The sequence below is a fragment of the Anser cygnoides genome, chromosome 1 (assembly GCF_040182565.1).
Source record: "Anser cygnoides isolate HZ-2024a breed goose chromosome 1, Taihu_goose_T2T_genome, whole genome shotgun sequence".
Lineage (NCBI taxonomy): Eukaryota > Metazoa > Chordata > Aves > Anseriformes > Anatidae > Anser > Anser cygnoides.
Window position 1 is genome coordinate 208,479,502 of NC_089873.1, and position 26,064 is coordinate 208,505,565.

At 48.5% G+C, this 26,064-nt stretch overlaps 2 protein-coding genes across 4 annotated transcripts in view; one reads left to right on the top strand and one right to left on the bottom strand.

The window, feature by feature from the left end:
• Positions 1-24,989, bottom strand: USP35 (ubiquitin specific peptidase 35). 3 transcript variants are annotated; one of them, XM_066989958.1, is made up of 11 exons: positions 24,860-24,989; positions 16,041-16,737; positions 14,869-15,004; positions 10,062-10,191; positions 8,582-8,683; positions 6,423-6,581; positions 5,781-5,974; positions 5,569-5,662; positions 3,993-4,099; positions 2,230-3,451; positions 1-1,750 (listed from the first exon to the last, which is right to left on the bottom strand). In XM_066989958.1, the coding sequence occupies exons 2-11, from the start codon at positions 16,720-16,722 to the stop codon at positions 1,580-1,582; spliced, it is 2,997 nt and encodes a 998-aa protein (XP_066846059.1). In that variant the 5' UTR covers positions 16,723-16,737; positions 24,860-24,989; the 3' UTR covers positions 1-1,579. The 3 variants fall into 3 exon arrangements, with proteins under 3 accessions (XP_066846059.1, XP_066846060.1, XP_013042841.3); XM_066989959.1 differs by having other exon boundaries at positions 16,041-16,734; positions 24,860-24,987; XM_013187387.3 differs by lacking the exon at positions 24,860-24,989 and having other exon boundaries at positions 16,041-16,850.
• The window catches only part of KCTD21 (potassium channel tetramerization domain containing 21), a 10,318-nt gene continuing 9,237 nt past the window's right edge, over positions 24,984-26,064 (top strand). The window contains exon 1 of the mRNA XM_066989967.1: positions 24,984-25,105. The gene's annotated coding sequence lies outside the window, so the exon portion shown is untranslated. The remainder of the gene's footprint in view (positions 25,106-26,064) is intronic.

Genomic DNA, 26,064 nt, shown 5'->3' on the forward strand with positions numbered 1-26,064 from the left:
AGGCAGAGACTCTCTCCTGCTAAGTACCATCCAGCAGGTAGCCCAGAGCTCAGGAAATGTCTCCAGGTGACACTCCAACACAGAGCAGGGAGCCGGCGTGGCAGCAAGAGGAAGGTTTTGGAATGCTCCTCTCCCATCATCTTTTTGACCCCATCCACCCCATGAGTACTGCTGTAAGACACGAAGTTTCTGTGTTGAATTAATTCATTTCCTTTATTTATATGTAGGAAAGACAATAAAAGAATATATATGATAGTATATGCCAGAGATTCGATCCCGTGCCAGAAAATGTCCTCTCTAGCAGACTTTCTGCTTGCATCACCCATAGCAATGTCTGTGCTTTGTCTTGTCCTCCACAGCAAAAAAAAAAAAATGCTTCCCCCAAAACCCCCCCGTCAGGATTAGGCCCCGCACCCAGGACCTAAGGCACAAGTCTGCCACTGGAGCTAGAGGAAATCTACTACAGGCGCAAGTAAGGAGCAGGTTGGGACGATGGGTGGGGAGCAGCCGGGGAGGGAGCCACAATCCTATAGATGCACTGCCCAGGGCTTGGGCTGGCTCCTGCCACCAAAATCAGTCCCTGTCCCATTATTGATTCATATAAAGCATTGGTTTACATACTAGGTATTTATGCTGGGTGCATATAGCGTATTTGGTTGGGTGGCTCTCCTTGTAAATCAGGACTTTGAAGAAATAGCTAGTGGTTGCAGGGGTCTCTGTCTTTCGGTTCAAGGTTCAAAGGAAAGCCCAGTTTTCAAGCCATGAAATGCCAGGTTCACCGAGCCTAAAGACACATCTGGACAAGCAGCTGCGTGCCTTGGGCTGCCATGTACGCTAACAGCATCCAGAGGTCACCAGTAATGCAAGAGGGGCTTGACAGAGCCCCAGAAAACAACCACACACCACGGTCAGTCTCTCTTGGCCGGAGGAGTTCGTGCTCCTCAGCATCTTTTGGGTGCTTTGCAGTGCTGCACCAAACCCTTCTGGTGAACCTGCTGATGCTCACTGCCCCCAGGGAAGCTTGCAGGCTCCCCCCCCCGGCATAGCAGCATCGCAGTGTTGGCTGCGAGGCCTCTTTGGGGCCTTTTTTCAGCCTTTTTCCACCTCTAGAGGTTTGTTCAGGTGCTCTTTCACAACCACATTAAAAAAAAACAACTGTGAAGAGGTCCCCCAAAACTCAGTGCTGCGTGAAGGGCTGCAGGTGGGATGTGCACGAGCAGCCTTCATCCCCAGACCATCGCTGGGTCCTTCCCCAACCCCATCCCCACCCCGTGTCCTCCCCAGGCTGGTGGCAGCAGGCAAGACACGACCGCGCTGAAGCACAAGGGCACTTCTCCGAGCTGTCTGCAGGCGCTGAGCTGCAAGGGTTAGTTTAAGGCGTTTAAGACTGAGTGCATAGGAAGCAGGACGACCCTCCAGGTGCCAACAACGCAGCCTCCAAACCAGCCTGAGTCCTTTTCCATCGTGACGTTCCCCAAATCCTCCTCTTGAGATGCTCGCTGTCAGCGGGGCGAGGAAGAGGAGCCTCTGGCTTTCGGTTGGCCCCGTGGATGTTTGATGTTCTGGTTTAACCCAGCTGCTAGAAGACAAGTCCGTGAAAGGAGCCGGATCCACCTCCGCCCGCCGCAGGGCTGCATCCCCCCGAGGAGCTGTCATCGTCCTTGTCCCTGTCAAAGTCCCTCCACCACAGCGGGGATTTCGGCAAGGCGGAAATGTAGGCGGCTCGGTTCCTCGCCTCTTTTTCCTGCTCCTGGGAGAAGGAGGAGAAATAACACGAGGATATCGCCATTATCTACAGCTAAAGGGCTCCCACCTTCCCTGAGGAGTTAGTTGGCAGTGGTTTGGGTGCTCCTGGGAGCCTCCTCCGAATTAAGCTGGGGTTACCAGGCCACGTCCTCATCTCTAGAACTTGGCAGGGGAGATGCATCAAGGTGTCGTGTCCCTCCAGCCATATGGGTGAGCAGAAAACGTCCCTTCAACGGGCACCTCACGAGGGGAGAGAGCCCTCAAATTTCCCTGGGACTCCCAAATTTCACCTCAAATTCCTACAGGACACCGCTGTTTGCAAAGCTCTGAACTCTGCTGATGAATAAAATCTGCTCTGGGGATAAATCTGGTGCAGATTTATCCTTAGGACTTGACCCTGCCGCTGCCCAGAGGCTGGAAATTTGCCCCACGAGCTGGACAGCCACGGGATCAGACCCTGCAGCAAACGGCAAAGGAACTCACCTGCAGGTAGAGGATGTTATCTTTGGAGATGGCTTCCATCAAGTCCTTATTGAGCGAGGGTTCACCATGCAGGTGGCCAGCCTCTGCCGCAGCCTCGTGCAGCGGGCAGCTCTGCCTGCCCGGCCGCTGCCTGTAGAAGAGCACGTAGGCAGTGTCCTTGGGGAAGAAAGAGGTCACGTTGCTGACCGATTCGAAGGAGGAGAAGGAAACCCTGGTGTCGTTGAAGAGGTACCACTGGATTTCAATGTCCAACTGCTTGTCAGAAGCCGGTTTCGGCACCCCATCCCGCGGCTGCCCGTGGGGAACGGTGTCAGTGCACTCTCTGGAGTAGCAGTAGTAGTGTCCGCTCTCGGAGGAGATGCCCGAGTGCACCACCACGCTGCAGAGGTCGTACACGACAGACACAAAACTGCTGCCCGGGCCAGCTCTGCTCTTCCTGGGTCGCCAAACATCCTCGTTTTCCTCCGAGGAGACAAGGACAGGTAGCTTGAGCACCACAGGGATAGAGACGTTGTCCAGGATCTTCTTCCTCTTCATGGTCCGTGGGTCGAAGGAGAACCTCAGCAGCGTGAGAATGAGGTAGTGCGGCCCCTCTGTCAGCTCCGCCACCTTCTCGGCGTCCTGCAAGGAAGCACATTTCTCACAGTGATATTTGTTCTCCGCTGTCAGTCTCTCCGGGGACAGGAAATAGTTGATTAAATCCGGGACGGATCTGGAGTCCTTGGGAGCAGACGCCTGCTCCCCAAAAGCCGATGTTGGGTCTTTGGTTGATTCTGCTCCAACAGCATCGCTGCTTAAGGGATTTGATGGTACTCCAGCCTCCTGAAAACCCAGCGTTTCCACTGGCACCGGCTGAGCTGGGAGGTCTCCAGACACGGGGGGCTTCCTTCGGACCCAAGGAGACCCCGTTACCTGGTTTGGGTTTTCAGGAGGCTCAATAAACTGTGGGCCAATTTCTTCCACGGGTAGAACAGAGGCACTCCCTGGCCTGTGTATGTGCCTGTCCGGCGGGGGGAAAGCCAACGACAGGTCTGTGAAGGCTTCTTCTCGGGAGGAGACATTCAGACACTTCAAGCAGCGGATCTTTGTCATCATTTTACCCCCAAACATCTTCTCAATCAATGTCTTGTTTAAGTAATGATGCTCCACGGCCTGAGACATCAAGCTGGACTCCTTGAGTTTCTGGTAGATCCTTTTCCCAGTTTTTTCTTCTTCGTGTAATCTTTGGCAGGGGAAAAAAAAAGTCTGCATTATACACCAGTACAACGCCAAGAACTAGTTTCTAAAGTATGGTTTCTGTTCTTCAGTCGTAGGGGTTAATCTGGGTTAGCCTGCCTGTGCACAGGGGTCTGCTGCAGGAGGAGGGTGGGGATGGTCAATGGGCCATTGACCCCACTTCTAGGGGCATCACCAGGACACCAGGATTTGGGCATCACCAGAACACCAGGATTTGGGATTTCTAGGTGAGAGAAAGGCAAAAATCAACATTTTAAAGAGGAGGCTTGTCAGGCAAACAGCTTTCCTCTCAACGGGGTGCAATTCCCGAAATTTTCAAGCTGAACTCATTGCTGACCTCACCGCCAGGATGGCACAAGCAAGACACCCCAGACTGGTCTCACCATCCTTCACCCCAAGCCTTTACTCTTTGAGTTCCTCCAGCTCTCAGCCACTCGCCCTGCATCCCCGTGGGTCAGCATTAAATATCACGCCGGGTCTAGGGGAGCCTGTTGCTGGGCTCCGAAATCAGGGCGCTTGCCACGTACCGATCCAGCAGGTACTTGAGATACTCCGAGCAGTCCTGCTGAGCACCGGGGGTAAACCAGGGTGGCCAGGAGGCAGAGAGGAAGCTCTCAGGTGAGATGGCAGGTCGCTGGCACCAAGAGGGAAAAACATATTTAAGGCATGGGGTTTGGATTCCCACTTCACAGAGGGGAAGACTTGCATGGTTTGCTGCAAGCCAGGACTAGAAGGATTCATTTCAGCCCTGCTGAACCTCCTTTTGCTCCTCTGTTATGAGAACAGGAGCTTCTATATGCTTGCTTTTACCAGTATATATTTTATATATATTTCTATGAAATATCCACACATTTACTTCTCCATTCAATTTTAAAATGGTTTGTTTTCCTGACGCAGAGACTTCTACTTAATTCAGCCTGAATTTAATTTGATGATCAACTTAATTTGATCACGATCCCTCTCACCGAATCCCTTCCTTAAAAAGGGAAAAATCCACTAAACTGCCACCCATCATTCTGATCACTGCAGGCAGGTAATCTGCATAATCAGTGATAATGTAATTGCCACCGCTAGGAAGCTGCTGCCTAATTAACATGGGGAAAGACTCATCACTGGCAAAGAAGTGACTTTAAGTACTGCCCAAAAAAGAAAAATAACTAGAATGATGATAGGAAATTACTAGGAAACTATTATCTACAAGCAGATATGTTACTGTATTTACACATCACAGGCACCCTAACCTGCCCTGAAAAAAACAGGCCCTTCTTTGGCCAAATATTCGATTTAACAGGTTCTCTATATTTTTCCCCCAAAGTGATCTGTAATGGCATAATACCACAGTACAACAAGCCAACTCAAGGCTTGGAAAATGAAGAGTCCCAAATGAATGGGTTCACAGCAAGGGAAAAATTAAAAACTGTGTCTTTTTAGGGATAGGAAGATGTATTTTCAAGAGAGGACCTAGATGAAACCTATCTGGAGTCACCCATGTTAAATTCCAGATTTGTCGAGAAAGCATTCATAATTAGTTTGTTTATGGGTTATAACTTTTTAATTTCCCTCAAATACAGAAGATTCAAAACATCTGGAATCCACAGGTTCGTTGTTGTTGCTGGTACTGTGATTTTTTTTTCTGACCAAACTGTTTTTAAGGCAATGTCTATTGATTGACTGCACTTTGCTGTGAAGCAAGGGGACAAGCAAACTGCTCCAGTCTTCTTTGCTGCACAGCAAGAAACAGAAACTGCTGCTTTATACCAACAGGCTTTTCAGCTGGCCACATATGTAAGCTATTACCAAAAGGATTTCTTTGTCAAAACTACTAGTGATTGCATCAGTCAAACCCAGAAAGGCCAGAGGCTGAAGAAAGGCAGCCTAGTGTGAACACAGCTCACTTTCATGGGTGATAGGAGCTCGAGACTCGCTTGCCTCCTCCACCCCCAAAATTAGCCTCGTTCACGTAAACAAAATTCGTCCCGATATAAAAATCCACCAAGATCCACAATTCCTTATCAGCACAGTGGAGTCGGCAGGAAGCAACTTGGAGACGAGCCTTTCCGCAGCCGACAGTCCAAACAAATAACTAGAACATGAAATAATTACCTGACTGTGCTCCAAAAACGCAAAGAGCCACTGGAGTTTTGTCATCAGGGGCTGGGAGTTGCCCTCGGTTAAATTCAACACCGAATGCCGAAAGCTGCATAAGAAAACCAGAGAAGCAAAACAAGATGGAAAATTAGTGTAGAAAGCATAACGCCTGTGTGATGAGCAACCCCGGAGCAGTCTTGAATGGGAGCAAGAGAGCAAAAACTCACTCTGAAGCCATGAAAAGAGACTGTATGATGCTATTCATGTAGCAGGTGTTTCCCAAGTTAATTAAGCCAATCTTTCCTGTCTCTGATTTGGATGCCAGGCGTGGGTAGAAGCAGGCTAGCTCATTCTTCTGGGAGGTCCAAGCGTTTTGTCCCAAGAGATGTTTAATCCGGTCTTCATTTGGAATTGGAAGAGCCTTGGAAAGAGAGAAGGGTGCCATGAATACTTGTCTTTCTACACGACAAATTACTAGAGGGCAACTGCAAAACTCCTCTGCTGGAGGTGTCCATGGCACAACTCATTTCCCTGCTCTTCACATGAACACGCATCCATGCAAGGAACTGTTTAGCTGCTAGTATTAGTACTTTAGAGGCACTCAAGTCTAAACCTATAACTAAAACCCACAGTCATGGCAAGAACTTCTGCAGATCCACCATAAGAGAAGTCTCTACTCCCAAAACACAGCCAGCTTGCCTATATAGTGTTCAAACTCAGAATTTTAAGCCGTTTCATCTGCCACAACTGGAGGTGTTGAGGTTTGGGCATCCCTACCAGTAGGACAGTCCCTCAGCACTACACTGCAAACTGAGATGTCAAGTCCGTATGCAATACAGAAAAAAATGGCCACGAAGTACATATCTTACTTTAATTGCTTCCAAGACTGGTTCGTACAGGTCTGGAAATCCTGAGAAGCGGAAGAACATGCAGTGGATGAGCTCGGCCAGCTGCTCCAGGGAGCTGGTGGCAGAGTTGGAGTCCTCCTTCTTCAGAGAGGCCACCAGCCTGGGGATGTGAGGGAGCAGCTGGAAAAGAAAAGAAAAAAAAAAGAAAAAAAAAGAAAAGTTTGCCATGCTGTATTTTCCATTCTTAGTGCAGATCAGCACCTTCTAAAACACGCACCCACAGTGGAAAGGAATGCTATATGTTAAGCACCAAGTGCAGGGATTCAAACCTATAAAATAGGTGAATTAACCTACAAGAGGTGTTACCCCATGTGCTATATTTTATTTCACACTGTTTAAACTAAATTGGAATTAGTATGGTCGGATGGGTAGCGACAGGCACGTAAAGAGTACGTTCGTTATTTTGCTTTAATCTAGAAAATTTTACAGTGAGCACGCAGACCCAAACACAAAGATACGTTGCTCACGGGCACCCTCTGCTGACCCCACAGCTGCACAGAGCCTTGCTAACCTGTTCCCAGCCCTGCAGATGTGCTAGTCAGGCAACATTTTCCATATTTCCATTTTACGTGATTTTAACCAGAACAATCCTGGTTTAACAGCTCAAAATCTGCAGTTCGTCCTTTACTTGGTCATCCCTTCCTCACTCTTCTTCCTCTCTTTCTTTCTTTCTCCTCAAAATGTTGGGGATTTCAACTACTTCCTTTCAACTGGAAAGCTTTGGTGGGGGAAACGAATCCCAGAACCATCTTATGCACCGATACTTTGCCAAGCTGTGATCGGAACAATTCTCAAAACTCTTCCAAAGTGCCAGGGCAAACAGAAAGACATAAGAAGCATGACTGGTTTATGCCTCGTTGTTTTGTTGGGTTTGGTGTTTTGCTTTTTGTTTTGTTTTTAAATAGGGGAGGAAATTTGTGCTCGCTGGGCTGCAGATGGAAACTTCAGGCCAAGAGCAACTGATGGCTTTTGGAGTCTTTCAAATTTTGGACGCCCAATCGAAGACAACCCGTTGGAACGTCTATTTTTAGAAACCGAGGAGTTTCTCAAGAAATCAGGCTCATTTAAAGCGGCTGCAGCTGAGGAACGAAAAAAAACATCAGTTGAAAATGTTGGCTGGCTTTGCTTTTTTCCAACCTTATCTGTTTATTCTGTGAACTTTAGGTGAAAAGCCAAAAGTAAAGGCTTTAATGCAAAAGTATGAAATCAAGCATTAATAGCAGTAAATTTCCATTAGCTCTTTTATCAGTTCAATCACTGCAAGCATGCCTTTGCTCTCAGACCTACTTTTTAACTACAGCATTCTGGAGGCAACGCTGGTGGGAAGCAGAGCTGTGCCTTAGTGTCAACAGTGAAAAAGCATCACCCTGGAAATGAAAAGAGGGTGCTAAAAGTGGTTGCTGGGGTTTCTTTTTTCCTTTAAATGAGGAGAATTCATGATTGGAAGTGTTCTGACCCAGTCTTCAAGTCTTGCTGCGCTGATGTTGTGTGACACTTGGGAAGATGCCCCCATGGCCTCATGAAATAAGGGGTAGCACATACTGGTGTCACTTTGACATCACATGTGTGACGGGGTCCACAGGGCTCAAGAGCTAGTCAGATGCTTTCTTAAGAAACAGCAAGGGCTGTTTGGGATTATATTTGCTGCTACTTGAGCTTTCCAAGATTCTGTCAATCCAAAGTCTTCTCCTAATGACTTTGGGATGCAGAGTGGCAACATCTGCAGCACCTCAGTTGAAAGGATGGGTTCAGATATGGGGCCCTATCTTCTAAACCTGCCCATGAATCCCCATCCTGGGTCAGCACAGCCCTGCCCACCTTCCTCCCCAGGCCACCCCTCCATGCCCCCTTTCCTTCTCCAATGTAATAGTGCAGTTTGGGTGGTGATCCAGACCCAGACCAAGCCGGGCAATACTGACCATCAGGACTTTATTATATATATTACTATATTACTTGTTCACCAGAGGGTGAGCAACCTCCAGCAGGGCCAGGCTGCAAGTTGACAGGGGCTGGGTTTACATTCACAAGGCAAAAGCTAGCAGACGAGGGGAATATTCAGCCCCTTGGGCTCCCTCCCAGCTGTGGTGATGCACTCATCCAAGGGCCGGACACATCCTTACCAAGTGAAACGCTTCGTGGGAGTGCTGGAAGCTCAGCAGCATGTACTGCAGGACGGACAAAGCTCCCTCTCTCACGATGGGGTACAGCAACTTGGAGAAGACCTGGTGGGGAAAAAAAAGTGAATGAGAAGCTAGGCTGGCATCACAACACGAGTGAGAAGGGCCCAGCAGGAAAGGGAGGCACTGGGCACCTACCACACCTCCAGAGTCATCTCCTGTCCACTGTGTGTCCTCAGAGCACCCTAAAAATGCCATCTGGGTTATCATCACTCTTTCAGGCCTGTGCAGTGCCTGGCACACCGAGGTGCAGAGCTCTGGGTGATCCTGATAGCCGTAACATACCTCCAGACCTCCTGATAGATGAGGCCACCTGAGCACAGCGGGATGCTAGATTTTCTAAAACGTGCCTCTCCTGTTTTATGGTTGTATTTGGAACCTTATCACCTACCTTTCAGGCAAAGAGATAGAAAGCAGAGGCCTTTCAGCACTTTCAAAGGCTAAGCAATGATATTTGTCTTATTCTACAGAAAATGGCAATGGTCTCTACCCCTTTCAGACCATACTTCTGAGAGTTTTCCAAGAATCACACAGTGTTTTAAGGGCAGTGTCCTTTTTCTATGCATTAACAGTGAAAAAAAAAAAAGATAAAGAAACGTTGGAGATACCCAGCTACCTTGCCACTGCTTGATGCACATGGGGGATCACAGGGACAAATGCAGTTACTAATAATGCTCTGATGTAGATAATTATGGTATTGGTAACGTCAGTGGTGACTTCCACTGGAGACATAGCCAGTTGTTATCTCCATCTTACAAAGGAGGACATAGTGGGACCACAGCATGGAAAGTGTTGGAAGATGGCAATGGGAGTAGGGCTGTACCTGTGCTGGTAAATCAAATAAGGCCAGGACACAGGTTTAAAGCTGACCTGTGACTATGTGGCCTGCTAACCTACTCACTGGTGCGATGGGCCAGCACTGATCCAAGCACAGCTGAAGGACAGCATTTCATGTTCCCAAGGACAAGCTGTAGAAGAGCTTCACGTTTTGGGAAGTTAAGTGTTTGGTTGGCTTTAAAGTCCTCGGTTTGTTATATTTCATAACCTTTAAGGTATCAGTACCTCTGCAAACCAGGCCCTAAAGAACTTCAGGTTGGGCTTGCAGTTGCCACCACACCCAAAATCCTTTGGCAAGGCACTCAGGCAAGAAACACGCTGAATCCCAGTGCCCACCTCCCTGTAGCAAGGAGCTAGGCACACAAAGCTAAAATAGGTATTTCTGGAGAACGTTACTCCTAGCTGCCCACCACCCCATGCACAGTAATGCAGCATCTGCAGAACATGCGGTGGGCTCTGTGCTCCCTCCAAACCCCTTGGTACAGCATAATCTTTTCTATACATCTTAAGTCATATCTCATTTTTATCCAGTCAAAAGGCAAGATCTCCCAGATGCAAGGAAATGTTTTTCAAAATGCCCACTGACCTTTTCAATTTTTGAAAGAGTAACCTCTATCAAGATGCTGAACTTCTTCACCGCAGCCAAACCCTTCAGCAGAGCAATAATCCACTTGTCTATGTTCTTTCCCAGGGGCCAGGACACCCAGTCGATCATCCTGAAATGAAATCCAAACTCTTAAAGTAAACAACAGATATATTGTGAAAGCCCAGCTCCACTCTGGGTTAAATCTCTTCCAAGTTCCCGTCCATTCAATGGGTTGGACGAGTAAGAGAGAGGTTCCACATAAGACATTCAGAATCACGTAATAGTTTGAGTAGGAAGGGATCTTACAGACCACCCAGTTCCAAACCCCTGCCACAGAGGACTCATCAGGGCATCCATAACATTATTCAAAGCACAACAGAGCCTGAAGCGGAATTACAGCAATGGCATCAGCATCCTGTGGCTCATCAGAGGACCTGACCCAAGCCCATAGAAGAAAGTGGGGATTTCTACCATTGACTTAAATCAACCCGAGTTCAAGTTTCTAACACCAGTCTGGTGCCCTATAGACCACAGCGTTGTTTTGTGGATTCTCAAATAAATCCTTCAGAGGAGGCCCTAGAAGGACAGCCTCTGTTTTTAAAGTGGTGGGTATCTGTGGGAGGTCTTCATTGAGGTCTTTGCGTTGCTGCTGTCAGAGAACTAACAATACTTGTATAATATCTGCATTGCTACTGGTAAGGAAAAATACCCAGATTTGGATCTTTATCTTCTCTGAATGGTAAACGTTCATTCCCCAAATCACAATAAAGAAAGAAAATTCTGGTAACCTTAATTGAAGCCAGGTATTCCTGAAGGTCATAGCTAGCAAATTCCTTCTATAGCCACTCCGCCAACACGACGCCATGTTTCTGCAACTAACACTTCACAGGAGAGTCACTCATAAGAAAATAACCTCAGACTGAGTGATGACAGGTTGTTTAAATAATTACTTAAATTAAGCCTTTCTAAAAAAAACATGTTTAAATTAAATGTTAAACAGAACTGCAAAGTAGCCAAGGCTTAGGATCTCCAAAGGTCAAACTTTGCTAATCACTTCAGGACCGTTGATTTGAAGATATCCCAGGGCTTCACAATCTCCCACCTCAGTCCAGCTTTCTTACCCAATCAGCCCCTTTTGTTTATAAGCCTACGTCTTGTGCAAGATATATAAAAGCAACTGTGGATAAATAAACACATAAGGCAAAGAGCAACTCCACGAGGAACTGGGAGGAAAAAAAGAAAAAAAAAAAGAACAGCTTGAAGAGCAGAATATGTTGGGATGTTGAGAAATAACAAAAATCAAGCCAAGTTGGATAATAAAACAAATACCAGAAAAGCTTCAGCAGACATTTGCATCAGAGCAGAATAAGGAAAGACACGCAATCGCTGTATACGGAGGATGTGATGGTGATTAAAGATATGATACAGCCTCCAGATTTGACTTCCAAACTAAACACATCCTCTGCCTCTGTTTTGACCGAGAGGAAGGAATTGATCAGGGTGACAAAGAGGAGGCAGATAAAAGATATGAGGATGGAAACAGGAGCAATGACAGCTGGTATGAAAGAGAAACAAAGAGCTCATACACTCCAAGGGGAGGCAGTGATGTTCATCAAGTAAAATTGAACTCTGGTGAGTTTTAATGACCCTATTAACACTGGCATGGTGCTTTCTGTGGGAAGATTGGGAGGAGAGTTCCTATAATGAAGACAGGCAATAAGGGGGTGACTAAAAAGAAGGGGTAGCAAGCCACGGTGGTTTATCACAGATGACAAAGTAAGATTTGTCATGATATCTGATTTTCTAGTCAAAGGACACTAGTAGATCATATCTGTCTGGGTATCTGAGCGGATACAGGACCTAACGGTGTTGGCACAAACATCCTGAACACAGCTGCGAAACTTGTGATGATGCAAAGCTGGGAGGCATCATCAAAACAAAAGGAGGATCGAGGTATCCTCAGGAAGATCCTGATGATTAGAGATGCAGAACCAGGATGAAATATCTTCATTCAAAACACATGCAAAGCACGTGGGAAGCAGATAACAAGAAACGGCTACTACATGATGAGAATTGATATGCTTGAAGAAGAGCAGCAAGGCATCAGGTGACTGTGAGTTCCCAATGTAACAGCAGCCATGGAAAAGGCCAGCATCGTGCTGCAGTGCAGGAGAAAAATACATTTTCCAAAGCAAAACCATCACCTCCTAAGCCATCGTTTAAGGCCATGATGAATCTCATTGGGAACACAGCACACAAACCTCTCCATCCATGTCCAAGATTGATGAACTGAAGTGGAAGCAGGTGCTGAAAAAGCCTGTTAAAATGGTCATGAAAATGAAGAACCTTTCCTGCAAGAAAAACTTGAAATAACCTGGCTTGTTCAGTATAGCCACTGGAAAGCAAAGAGGGGATGGGGCTGCTGTCTGTGCATACATCGGCGGAATAAACACCAGGGAGGGAAAAGAGGGATTACAGCTATTTATGCTGGCATAAAATCAAAAGGACTATAAGAAAGCAGGAAATAAATATAGGCTGGCTATTAGTAGAGAGCTCTGAACCATTAAAGCAATCAAATGGTGGGGCAGCTATGAAAGAAAGCAGTGGGAGCAAAAGCCCTCCCTGCTTTGAAGACTGTGGCTGGACGTTCATGAAAGGGATCTGTAGCATCAATGCCTATAAAGCAGGGAGATAGATCCAGGGATCCAAAGGCCTCCCTTCACCTATCTTCTTTTACACTGGAACAAAACAACCTTGTCTGCAATAAGCTTTTTTTTTTTTTTTACCAACATCAATGGCCAAGTTATAATCCTGCCCCACCTGCTGCCTGTATTGCTGCAGTAGGAACAAATTCCATTTTAAATTCACGCTGCAGTTTCCACATTGCAAGATGTACAAACATTTTGCAAGCGGGGCCCCTGATTTGCCAAAGCAGCCATTGATGTGGCATGCCCAGCTTTGAAAAGCTCAAATCCTGATTTCCAGAGATAACAAGTGCTTGCATCTCTGTGTGACAGCAGGCGCTCTCTCCGCAGCCGGAGCTGGGCTCTTTGAAACAGATACACCCTAAGAAAAAAAAAAATAAAAAGAAAGTAAAAATCAGTACTTCTGAAGTTGTGGGTGCATATCAATAGAGTTTATCTGAAAAGAGACAAACTCTGAAAGAGAAACTTAGAGATTGTGGTGTACACTTGTACCAGCAGGTGCCAGGCTTGCTGTTTTTACTGCTCTTTTCTCTTTAAATGCTTGATCAAAAGCTCTACTGCACATACAGTTTATTCCCCTGCCATGAACACCCAAACCCAAGCTTTGGAGGAAGACCACTTTGCGAGGGATCCCAAGCTGAAAGGCCCTTTTGACTTGTACATTTTTCTTCGATTTTCTAAGCACACAGCACGCTCATCAAAAGGCCAACAGTCACGCAGTTTTCTGGGGCATCCGTCTGCTATAAACACACCGCCAAAACTTCTGCATTTCTCCTAAGTGAGCTTAATTACATTTTGCAGGCCCTGCTTAATGTTTGGCTCAATCTGAGTAATCATTTACTCACCCTTCTGCGTGACACAGAATTTTTTAAGGAATGATGCAATTGATTTTGCAACTGCTATATTTAGGCACTGGCGTTCGTGGAGGATTTATCGCCTGGAGCTCACAGCAGCATCTGGGAATAGGATCCCAGAAGGAGAAGAAGATGGAGAAGAGGGTTAAGAACTGAACTGGTAATTTATTTATTTTTTTGTCTTGGGTTTTTCTGGCCCCTGGGAATAGCATGACCCTCCCCAGCAAGTCAAAGTGAAGGGATCTCTTTCTTCAGGCATAAAGTTCTCATCAGGAATAATGTGGGTTTCTGTTGTGTAACTTACCTGGGGGAGGGGGGAGAAATCCTTTAAGGGAGAGGGGAAAAAAAGAGATTTTTCCAGTGCGATCAAGTCACCCCAGCTCCCTTGGGCTAAGTGTGTGTGCTCCTGCCTGTGAACATCACCCACTTAAATGAAGACCTCTGAGGAAGGCATGAGTTAGAGAGGGTCCTAGGCAAGGCAGGAGCAGGGTATGGGGGCATAGAGGAGCTGTAGGACTTGGACACGGCTGTGCAAGGAAGACCTGGTGATGCCAGGGAGGATCCTGGCTCTGCAAGGACCAAGTCTGGCACGCCAGGCAGTATTTCACCCGCTACTGCTTCATCATGCCTTGATGTCTCTCCGTGGGCTCTGCCTGCACTGACGTCAGGGATAAACATGGCACAGCACCAAGATCCAGACCAGCAGCACTGCAGTCGTCTGGTGAAGGTCGAGGTGGGCTTGTTGAAACAGCTGGACATTAAAAAACACCTGCGAGGCTTTTAGCTGTGGCTGGTGATTTAGGGTGATGTCCTTCTGAAGGGATACAGGGATAAACATGAAATTCTTTTAAGGAGATTTTTGGGAAGAAATGGCCCTTTACATCTTCTGGAAAAAAAAAAAAATCAATTCTTTTCAAGATACCTTATGCTGGATATCCCAGAACACCGCTTATTTCTGAGAAAAAATAAATCAAATCAAACCAGACAAATACAATAATTATAATAATCAGTCTTTATAATAATATAATAATAAAAAACAGTCTTTATTCTAGTTCTTTAGACCCTCGGAGCTGGAAGGAAGGATTGAGAAATTCCCCTTTTCCCCACACCTCACGAGACACCAGCCAAAATGGCCTTTGCTACAGTCCTGGGATAAACCCCCACACAGAAACCGAGTGCAGCTTTGGGACAGTTTTGTTCCTCCAGACCGAGAACAACATTCACTAATGCATTCGCTAATTCTCCTACCTGCCAATGGCCATCATCATTTGCACGTCGCTGATGCTGTCGTCGTTGGTGAGGTTCCTTATGACCCCATCCATCAGCTCCAGAGGCACAAACTGGACCACGCTGGCCAAGGCGTTGGACGGCGCTTCCTGCTCCTCTGCAAGACACGGACGAGCACCAGCAGGGAAGATGTTAGTCCCCGGGGAAACCAGGCACATGAGGCCAGTTCTCAGCTCTAAAAGCCAGATAATTCCTGCCTACGTCAATGCAGCTGGCATAAACAGGCCATGAGGAGCCCACGCGTAGCTGTGCTAGGAGGGCAATCGCCCAAACCCCAAAATATCGAGGTTGGGTCGCAGCAGACGGGCTGTCGCATGCAGTCATACACAGCCCAGAGGGATCACAGACACTAGAACATTATTGCCTGGGTCCCAAATTCCCTCTGTGTGCTCTCTTTATGTTAATTACTGCAAATAACCGCACTGGGATATGACTGCAGGTTTGCCAGCCTGGAGCACGTTCCAAAAGATGAGGTTTTCATATAGGGGAAAACTGAAATGTCCATCTCCTTATGGGCTCAGGAACAGCTGGGACAGGAGCTCACCTGCCTACACACAGTCCGACCTTTCATGGCACTGGGATCTCCAAAAATCTGCTGAGCCTCTCTGTGATAATCTAAAGGCCCCAGAAGATGGATCAATATCTTCTGTCCTACCTTAAGACACAAGCACCGTCCAGAGAGACATCAGGGCTTCCTACCTCTAGGTTGGTGAGGAGCAAGTCCTTAGCTTTGCTCTTACTTTCTGCTAAGGAGCAGGCTGAGGGCTTCCATTGATTCATCGACTGAGAGTGACATTTCTGAGAGCTTTCAGGTCCAGCTCTGACCTGCCGCAGGTAAGATGCTTTCCATCAAGCCCAGCTGATGCTGAAAAGTACTGAACGCACAAACCTGTGCTGCATATATTTCAGCCCAGTCAACAATTCCTGTGTACAGACTCCGTGTGGTTTCAGGGGATATTATTTTCTCAGCCTAAGGTCCTAGGTAACAGTTAGGGACACTTGCTTATTATATTTCAGTTGTGGTTGCATTTCTGGAGTGGATGAGAACCAAGAAAACCATCAAGCGCTTTTGTTCCTCGCCAAAGCCAATCCCTACATTTGCACCCCCTTTTTTTTTTTTTTTTTATCATTACCTGTTGAAGAAATGATAGTGAACAGCTCCTTCAACGAGGGCAGGATGGCTGAGGTCTGAGTCCTCCAGATCCTCTGCAGTAGACCGCTCACCTTGTTCACGTGCTCCAAAAACTCCATGATGTCCTCTTCCCCCTCGGAGACGCACTGGAACTGCCCGATGCACCGGATCAGCTGCTGACAAAACAAGACCTGGTGCTTGCCCGTGGGAATGCACTGAGGATGTTGGGTTAAGAGTTTGCTGATCTTGGCGCACTGCTTGGGGCCGGGCCTCTCGCAGACTTTCCGGAGCACCTCAATCCTCAACAAGCTGAAAATGCTGTTTGCTGATGGGCTTTCCAAGACGAACTGCAGCCCTAACTGGATATAATCGAGGACATAATGGCTTCTCTTCCCCAGAGGCCCGTAGCCTTCCTGGAGGAGACTCAGTAGGAAGCGGACATTGAAGAACTCCTCAAATTCCTCCGGGTGGTAGTGGCCATAGACCTCCAAAACCTCCTTCCCGATCTCTCTTTTATACTTGGTGTCCCCCACGAGGTAAAGCTTGGTACACAGCTCCAGCATGGACCAGCACTGCTCACTGTCCATGGGCTGCTTCGACGCCTCGATGACGCGCCTCACAAGGCCTTGCTTCACGTTGTTGGGGTAGGAGGACATCACCACAGCTTCCAGTATCTTATCCATCCCTGCTCCCAGCTGCTGGAAGAAGGAACAGAGCATCAGGTTAGTTCAGGGAAGATTCACTGAGCTTTCAGGACCAGAAACAGAGCTTGGAAGCCATCTGGGACGCTATAAAGATGATAATCCTTGTGACTTTTTCATGGTGGTATTCTGAGGGATGCAGAAAAGCTTCCACTCTGGTGATGCTTGATTGAAAGTGAAGTCCCAAAACTGGAATAAATACACAAACCCACAGAACTTCTTCAGACTAGTCACATACTTGAGCGTTTTTGTCTTGTAAATAACCAACTACGACCTTACACTTGACCCTAGGAAAGGATGAGCTCCCCCTCCTCGAGGGGTGCAGCAGCTCAGGGTGGTGCCCCACGTTTCCCCAAATCCACTCGGCTCTGAGTAGAGGGAGTGGTGCAGCCCTGGCTGCCCCCCAGGACCTGCCGCATTTGTTTGCTGGACCAAACTGAGAGGGGAGAGAAACTGCAGAGTCAGGCAAAGCTTCCCATTCGTCACAGCCCAAATTCACCGGCCATAAAACATTAGAGTGCTGAAAAAGCCCCCAGGGGTTTCCCTGGAAGAGCTCAGAGCATTTCCAGCCAGGTGCTGGATGCACTGCTGCGCAAGAAACCCCATCAGACAGCAAGGGTTTCTTGAAACCTATTGCAGGGACCCAAAGCAGGTTCCCCCTGGTGCTACGTGCTCAAATCCACAGTGGGAGATTGTTGCTGCCTATAGCCTGAAATAATCCATGGGAGAGGTAAAAAGAAGGCGTGTATCACCTTTGTTACCTAAACGGGATCAGGACAGTGCCATCCACGCTCATGTGTGTATGACCGTAAGAAAAACCACTTTTCTGTTTCCTCGGTTGTCTGAGCCTTCACTTGCAAAGTGTTTGAAGGTCCTCAGGTGGGTGGTGGTCCACTAATGAGAAAATACGCACGCAGATGGCATACGCCCCAGCTCCCCTGGTATACAGCTCCTTGCTGCTGGGGAAACAAACACACCAGGTACAACCTCAAGCTCTGGCTTCAACCTCAAGCCTTCCCACATCATCCTCTCCCCATCGCTGGTGCTCTTCCAGGATGAAAAAACCATGACGCATGCATATCCCTCTCCAGCAATGATGGTGTGAGGCTCTCTAGGCACCATCCTGGCCTTTCTGTCCCCTGTTCACAAGCTGACCTTGTGGTGGAGGATCCATCACCAGCAAAGGATTTCACTATCCAGGGTTGGGCTTCAGGTGCCACAACCAACCTACACCTCTCTAACCACCCTGGTGTCAGCAGGGGGGGGGACAAACAACCCCACATTTCCGTCGTGTACCAGGTTACACCAAGCTGCTCCCGGAGCATGAGCCAGAAAAAGCCAGGATGGAGATGCCAGCCAGGCAGCCCTTAAAAAGGAGATATTTACCATGCACATTGCAATATTAAAACTGCATTAAAGCTACCTTCCAGATGCATTGTACTATATAATAACAAACACTACAGTCTTCAAACTACACTAAGACAGCATTCAAGTGGCAAAGTTTAGGAGTTAGGATGGCTAATTCAGCCCCAGCACAGCTCCAGATGCTTTCAGAGATATTATTTAAAGGATCTCGTATTAACTTTATTTTTTTTCCAGGGCCTTCTTGGAGAATGAATCAGGGTTCGCAGTGAAGGAGACTGCTGCCTGTAAGAGCACTGCCTCATTTGTTGCAGAAATTGGAAACGTGTCATAAACAACCCAGGGAACTGCAGGAGAGGGAGGGAGAGCTTCATCGCTGGGCAGCCGAATGCTGCCCTGGAGATCTGGTACCTGGACTTCTTCTGTTAAATACTAAAAAAAAAAAAAAAAAAAGAGAACAAATATTCAAAGAATCAGGAATCTATCATAAGAAGCAGGAGAACTTTAACATTTCAGCACTTTGTCTTCCTCGCAGGCAATAATAACTCACAGTATAAAGTTCGGAGGATTGGCTCATTCCTGCTTGTATAAGAGAACTGAGTTCCTGGAGCACATGAAGATGCTGGAGAAGGTCAAAGTGTTAATTATTAATCTGAAGAGCTGCTCTGAGGTTCCATCTGTTGTGTAGCTCACATAAAACAGAAAGTACACAGCTTTGCAGTGAAAAAGAAAAAATTCCCATGAAACGGTGAAATTGTTCTGCTCCCCTTGTAAACAACTGGCAGGAGAAACGTGGGTAAAATCAAAGGATCGGGAGGGAGGTTTGTGGTCCAACCACCGCGCAAAGCTGAGATTAAACCAAGTTGCTCAGGGCTTTCTCCATCCAGGTCTTGAAAACATCCTGGGATGGAGATCACACAACCACCCTGAGCAACTCGCCCCAGTATTTAACTAGCTCTTAGTGGGGAGTTTTTCCTTATTTCCAGTTGGAACCTCTTGTTTTGATTTATGCTTGCTTTTTTTTCTCATTCTCCTGCCATGCACTGCTGCAAAGAGCCCGGCTCCATCTCCCAGATGACCTCCTGGTAGGCACCGGGCAGCTGCTGTCAGCCAGTCCCCAGCCTTCACCAGGGGGTTGGTACAGCACAGCTGAGTCCATGCTGGATGAGTCCATCCAGAGACGAGTCCGTACCAAGCGCAGAACTTTGCATTGGTCGTTGCTGAATTCCACGAGGTTCTTGTGAGCCCTGGCCTGCCCTGGTCCCCCTGTATGGCAGCCCTGCCATCAAGCAAACCTTCTTCATCTGCCAGGCACAGCCTTCAAAAGGATGTGCCCAATGATTTTCCCAAAGGCAGGCTGACAAAGCTAGTTTCTGAGATCTTCCTTCCTGATTTTTGAAGATGTGCTAGAAAGGGAGCCGTGCTTTGGAAGAGGGAGGAATGTCCTCCCCTCTCATCTTTGTCATGCAGATGTTCAGACCTAGGAAACTGTCCTGAAGACGCTCTCCTTTCTGCCTGGCAGATCAATGAACATGGATGGTATTTGGTAGCACACACTGCATTCATAAATACGTGTCAGTGCTTTCTTCCCATACCTCCTCAAAATAAAAAAAAAATGAAAATAAATAATTAAAAAACAAAAATTAAAAAAAAAAAGGATGCTGTAAAGGACTACAGCCCTGGCTCCAGACTTAAATTCCACCTAAAGCCACAAAGAAAATGAAGTATTTCAATGTTTGCAACAGGCTTTGTTTGCTGCAAGGTGTGTCCCTGCAAGGACAGCTAGCCAACCATGCTTTAGAAAGCAGAGAGTGAAATGGACTATAAGCAAAGAGCATCATCGACCAGCTTAGTTTCACTCTCTCAACTGAGTAAACTGCAAATAAAAATAACAAAAAACCTGAGCTCAGGATGAAAAGTCACCTTGGGCTTTACTTGGGTCTAATCTTCATATTCTGTAATGCTCAGAGGTGTCCTTTTAATATATTTCTCTCCTGACTGTGTTTTTTTTTCTTTAATTAGGACTCATTTCACTTGAAGTCTATCCAATTACTTCTAAATCAATTCATTCCCCTATCTCTGCCAGCAGCAGATTTCCAGTAATGGCTCCTCAGTACTTTTTGCAGAATGCACTATTAGTTCCTGCACCCACACCATAAAAAGCTGCAAAAAGATAGATCTGAGATTTACCTTACCTTCAGGAAATCTTGGTAATAAATTCAGCACATTTCCTACAGTGGCATCCGGATTGTTTCGTGCTATATAGATTAATAAATACTACTAGAGGAGGGGTAAAATCCCACCGTCCAAATGTAGGCTGATAAATAATGTGACTTACTTCTTACTTAAAAAGAAGACAAAAATCATGATCTACTTCCCTAAATGCTCTGGAGGTCTGGAAGTACAGAAACAAGAGTCACCTTTTATTGTCCTTAACTCCTGCTCAAGTGGTTCCTTTTATGTCAGCCAAGACATTACTGTTATTCTTCCTTCATCCTCCAGGCAGCCAGGCAATTAGGGCTCACTCCTGCAGGATGCTGAGCTGCTGCAGGATGGAGGTGAGTGCACACAGCACAACATACTGCACAACAGTATTCTCTGAAATTTCTGTAGAATTTGCTGTGACTTATAGTGCAAACTTGTCCAAAGAAGCAGCCCTTGTTGCCACACACCTCTCTAGGTCTGTTTTCCAGGAACATCAAAGGAATTTGCAGTCCTAATATTTTTATTTATTTATTTATTTATTTTTAGGGAACAAATTTGTCCTTTATTCATAAGCAATGGGGATATTTTTGGTCCAAAGTACCTGTCCATCCACCCTGCTGAGGAGGGCAAACAGCCTGCAACACATCAGTACCACATCCATTAGATGCAGCCTCACCAGCAGGTATCGGGCAAGCACAAGCAGTCATTATCACTTCCCTATGACTTTTTTTTTTTTTTCCTAAAACGCTAAAAAAACTTCGTAAATAACCATAAAGAAATTGCAATTGACCTACAGAGTTGTAAATCATCAAATAAAGGCCGTCATCACTGCTGCCACATCCCCTACTCTTTTCTCCCTGTGATCTATTATGGTTTACACAATCAGTTACACTCTTAATTTAGCTGGGATCTAGCTATTTTGGCTAAATCACCTGAATTAATTGAAGCGACGTGATGCCAGCTCTGTGATCTTCCGTGCATGCCTCGAGCACTCACAATGACTTAATGCTGCGGTTTCTTTCTCAAGCCCTCTCAGTGGCACAACTGCTGCTTCCCTCTTTATTTCTTTCTTAATTATTTGACATCCTGCTGCTCATTAATATCTAAAGCCTCCAATTGCCTTATTTATTATTTGCACTGTAATAATGTCTGGAAGCTTCAACTGAAGTACTGCCCGCTGTTCTACAAACTGTGCGTATCTATAGGAATATGCGCAGAGGAACACACATGAGACAAGGCAGATAGCACTGACGCTGTTGCAGCAATACAACAGAAACTCAGAGCTAATAACTTCCCCCAAAAATGCAGCTAAATAGCCCTTCAGAAACCAAAGTGAGACTCTACCCATCTGCGGTCGTAGCAGGGAAATATTGCCAGCGCGGAAGCCTGGCCAAAATTTTCACGTGTAATTACAATCTGCCTTTTCTAATCCACCTTCTCTTTTCAAGGAGATAACATATTCCTCACTTCCTGTCCCAAACTGCTTTCCAGTGACAGATTGCACTTGGGTTGCGTGTCTCCTACTCACTACAGCTAATTAATTTGGGCTCGTAAGGCTCTTCCACGCTTTCCTGCCCTCTGACGTACTCCATCAGAAGCACCCTGAGTGCTTGCGGGGCTCCTCATCCCGCTGCTGGTGGAGCCATGGGCAGGTCTGGACCAGGAGGTTGTCCCCATGCTCTGCAGGACCTCCTGCCCTGCCCAGACCCTTCCTGTCCTCTCCAGAAACTAAAGGTTCATCCGAGTATCATCGCCCAGCTGGACCAGCAGCATTTTGTGGGGCTTTGCTGTACAGCAGGAGCTCCGCCTTGGGATCAGCAGGCTTCTTGTGGCCACACATTTCTCTGAGGGGTCCCAAAAAAGTAACCAGCCAAAGTGCATGTGTGCAGTCAGCCTAAATTTACCAGACAGTAGTCCATATCTTTACTAAATTCTGTTAACGTTTCGAAAATCTGTTGGTTTTTTCACCTATGAAGCCAGAGCTGGGGGTGGTGGGCCTGGGGAAGAGAAGGCCCCGGGGAGAGCTGCCAGCGGCCTGCCAGGGCCTGCAGGGGGGGCAGGGAAGCTGGGGAGGGACTCTTTGTCAGGGCTGGGGGGACAGGACGAGGGGCACCGGCTGGAGCCTGGCAGGGGGGAGGCTTCGGGGAGGCGTTGGGAAGAAATTCTTCCCTCTGAGGGCGCTGAGGCCCTGGCCCAGGCTGCCCAGAGGAGCTGAAGGCAGCTGCCTCAGCTACGCTGCTCTCTGGTCTCCAGTGCTGCTCCTTCCATCCCTTTGGTGCACACAAACCCCAAAGCCTCTTCTCTTGCTTTATGTTTCTCTCTGTTAGGTACTCAGTCATCAGACAAAAAAAAAAAAAAAAAAAAGGCTTTGGCTAGATGTCAAAGCGATGAGTGCAGTAATGCCAAATAAAGCCTAAGGCCCTGACATTTTATCCTCTCTCTGTCTCCAGACTCCTCCCAGCTCCATTCCTTCCCTCCAGACAACAGATACACGCGCAGCCCTAATACATGTCAGCATCCTTTTCTAATAAAGCATCTCAAAAGCATTGCTAGCATGTTGTCAGCCATCATCTCCAGCTGTGGCTGCAGAAACTGAGGCACAAGGAATTACATTTCCCTATCCCATTGCCCCCGAATTCAGTAGCAAAGGCACAGGAACCGGGACTTGGACCACCCCTGACAAACCGCTGGCTTTATGGCTAAACCCAGCACCAACCACACACAAAATTTCCTCCTCCCAAAGCCTTCTGCTTTCCTCACTAGCCAGAGCTCCCAGCTAGGGCTGCGTTTCTCTGCTGCCCCTGTGTGATACCGGGAGTGCCCAGCTCCTGCCCTGACCTTCAGACCAGCGTCCTTTCTCTTATCATCCCCGGGGACTGTAAATACATCTACTCCGGAAGGCTTTTTTTGAGGTATTTATAGAGTAAACATCACTCTCCTTCCTTCACATTTCTGTCTGCTTTTATCTGTGTATAGAAATAAAAGCCCTGGAGATTGCCCAAGCGAAAACCACGTCCCCTTCACTGAGCGCTGGCTGGGATTCATCAGACCCTGCCTAACTGCTTGGAGATACAGCGACCTCCAGCTTTCAGGAAATATGGGATATGTCCCTCATTTTAATCCTCGGTTTCCCTGCAACCCCCAAATATTCGGCTGTGCCTCAGCCAATCCAGAAACCAGGAAGGCCAACTGAGATCGTGGCAAACTGAGACCATGGCAAACTTTACTGACCCTGTCACAAAATGTGCTCCGAATTTTTAGGGCCTTTTGGCTCCCTATGGGATGGGAACATCCCTGGATGTTCCTCTCCCCAGGTCAGGTTCCCTGGGTGAAAACCTGAACACAATCCTGAGCAGCTCCTCGGGGCGAGCTGCTGCCTTGCAAAGGAAGGTTTGCAGAGCTCTGCAGGCACCAGGGGAATGCGCACACACCCACTCACCCAGCATCGCTCTGGGGTTCCCCACCTGCATCCTGAGCATCCCCCTTCGCATCCCAACCTTTAGTCCAGCCATCTCTTCTGTATACCTGCCTCCAAGCCTTCTCCTGTATCCCGATCCCCAAGCATTTTCCTTCCCTGTAATGCACCCCTCCTGCATCACAATCCCCCTTCTGTGCCCATTCCCCCAAACATCCCTCCCTTGAGCATCCCAGCTCCTGAGCACTCCTCCTGCATCCAGACCCCCCCCCCCCAAGCACCCCAAGCTCCCTCCTGCATCCTGAGCCCTGAACACTCCTCCTGCACCCTGAACCCCAAGCCCCCATTAATCCCAGTTCCCTCCCCCATCCCAGTCCCTGAGCATCCCATTCTCTGAGCATCCTGGCCTCCAAACATCCCTCTGAGAATCCTTGCTTTATCCTGAAGCCCCAAGCAACCCTCCCTCTAAGCATCCTGACCCTTGAACATCCCTACTTCAAGTATCTTTCCCGGACCCTGAAGCCCCGAGCATCCCAACCCCTGAGCATCCTTCCCTCTGAGCATCCCAAGCCCTGAACATCCCTCTCTGTGAGCACCCCCAGCCCCAAACACCTCTTCTGCGTCCCTCCCTCTGAGCATCCCTCCTGCATCCCTTCCCCGGAACATCCTGAGCATCTCGCCAACTCCCAAATAACACTCTTGCATCCCGACCCCCGACACCCCTCCTTTGAGAATCCATCCTACATCCTGAAGCCCCGAGCACCCCAACCCCCGAGCACCCTCTGAGCAGCCCGATCCCCCAATACCGTTCCTGCACCCCGACCCCTGAGCATCCCTCCTGCATCCTGACCCCCAGCATCCCTCTCTCGAGCATCCCTCCTGTATCCTGAAGCCCCAAACATCCCAAACCCCGAGCATCCCTCCTTCTGAGCATCCCTCCAGCATCCCTTCCCCGGAGCATCCCAAAAACCCCTCTCTGAGCATCCCCCCCCTCGGAGCATCTCTTCCCAGGAGCATCCCTCCTGCGTCCCTCACCCAGAGCATCCTTCCTTCCTCCCTCCACCCTTTTACACCCCAAAACCACCCCCCAGCGCCCCGACCCCTATCTTCCCCCCCCCTCCTCCTGCCCCCCGTTACCTCCCCCCCGGAGCCGTGCCGAGCCGTGCCAGGCTGCTTCGCTCCTCGCTACGGCAGAAGAGCCGCAGCCCTGCGGGCAGCTCCGGGGGCAGGGCGAAGGGAAGGAGACGAACTACAAATCCCAGCCCTGGCCGCACCGGGAGAGCCGGGCTCGCCGCCCCCTTGCTTCCTCCTCCTCCTCCTCCTCCTCCTCCTCCTCCTCCTCCTGCGGCGCCCGGGCGGGGACGGGGTTCGGCGGGGCCGCAGGTGGGTGCGGGGCCAGCGGGCGCTTGGGGGGAGCCACCCCATTAGGGGGGAGTGGGATGGGTTGGGGTCACCCCCTTCCCAATCCCACCCCGAGCTGGGGAAACTGAGGCACGGGTGGGATTTTTTTTTTTTTTTTTTGGGGGGGGGGGGGGGGAGCTGCCTGCTGGGCCAGAGAGGCCAGAGGGAGAAGGGCTTTGGGATGCGGGGAGGGTTTATTGGATTTATTCCCATTATTCCTACTACCACTACCGTTGTTATAATTACTATTAGGATGATTTTAGGATTTCATTCTGCTTTAGGGAATTCCCGGCTGTGCAGGGAGGAGCCATCCCCACGGTGCCTCTCAGCATGGCGCAGCAGCGCCCGGCAAACTTTGCTCTCCCCCCCCCCCCCTTTCCCCAATCCGATTTTTCTGCATTTCACGGATTTTCAGCACTTTGGGGAACGCAGAGCGAGCCCTGCGCGCCCCACAGCCGGCTCTGCGGGCGGCCGGGTGGGATCCTGGCTGGCCCCTACTTCGTTCGTGCGGTTTCTGAGCACTTTTTGGGGCGCGGGTTGGCGATCGCTCAGCGGGACGCAGGTGGTTGCCTTCCACGTCTGCAGGATCAGCAAAGAAATGAGTATCTGGAAGGTACTCCAGCGGTGCAGACGCTTGGCCGTGAAAAACCAGGGCAAATCTTTACCGGGGCTAGCATTACGGTGGCACAGGCTCCCTCCCTGCCCTCCTGGCGATCTGCTTTGCCAGCATGGCCTGCAGATTTCGGAGGTCACAGCCAGGAGGGTGCTGAGAGCCCTCACACCCTGGCTTTTATTCCCTGAGCATCCCCGCAGCCGCATCTCTCTGGCTCTGCGCTCCCCGTCCCCCTCCATCTTGTCTTCTATGTTCCCCTTCAGTAGCTGTCACCTTCATTTCTTTTCCCTTCTCCCCACCGCGTGCTGACGCTCTCATTCCTCGTCTC

Bases quoted from the DNA above. Each gene is read 5' to 3' on its own strand.
- USP35 (XM_013187387.3), bottom strand. From the start codon at position 16,758: ATGCTCTGTTCCTTCTTCCAGCAGCTGGGAGCAGGGATGGATAAGATA. The intron at 6,582-8,581 runs GTAAGGATGTGT...TTTCTTTTCCAG, and splicing joins CCCACGAAGCGTTTCACTTG to CTGCTCCCTCACATCCCCAG. The intron at 4,100-5,568 runs GTAATTATTTCA...TCTTGGTGCCAG, and splicing joins CGTTTTTGGAGCACAGTCAG to CGACCTGCCATCTCACCTGA.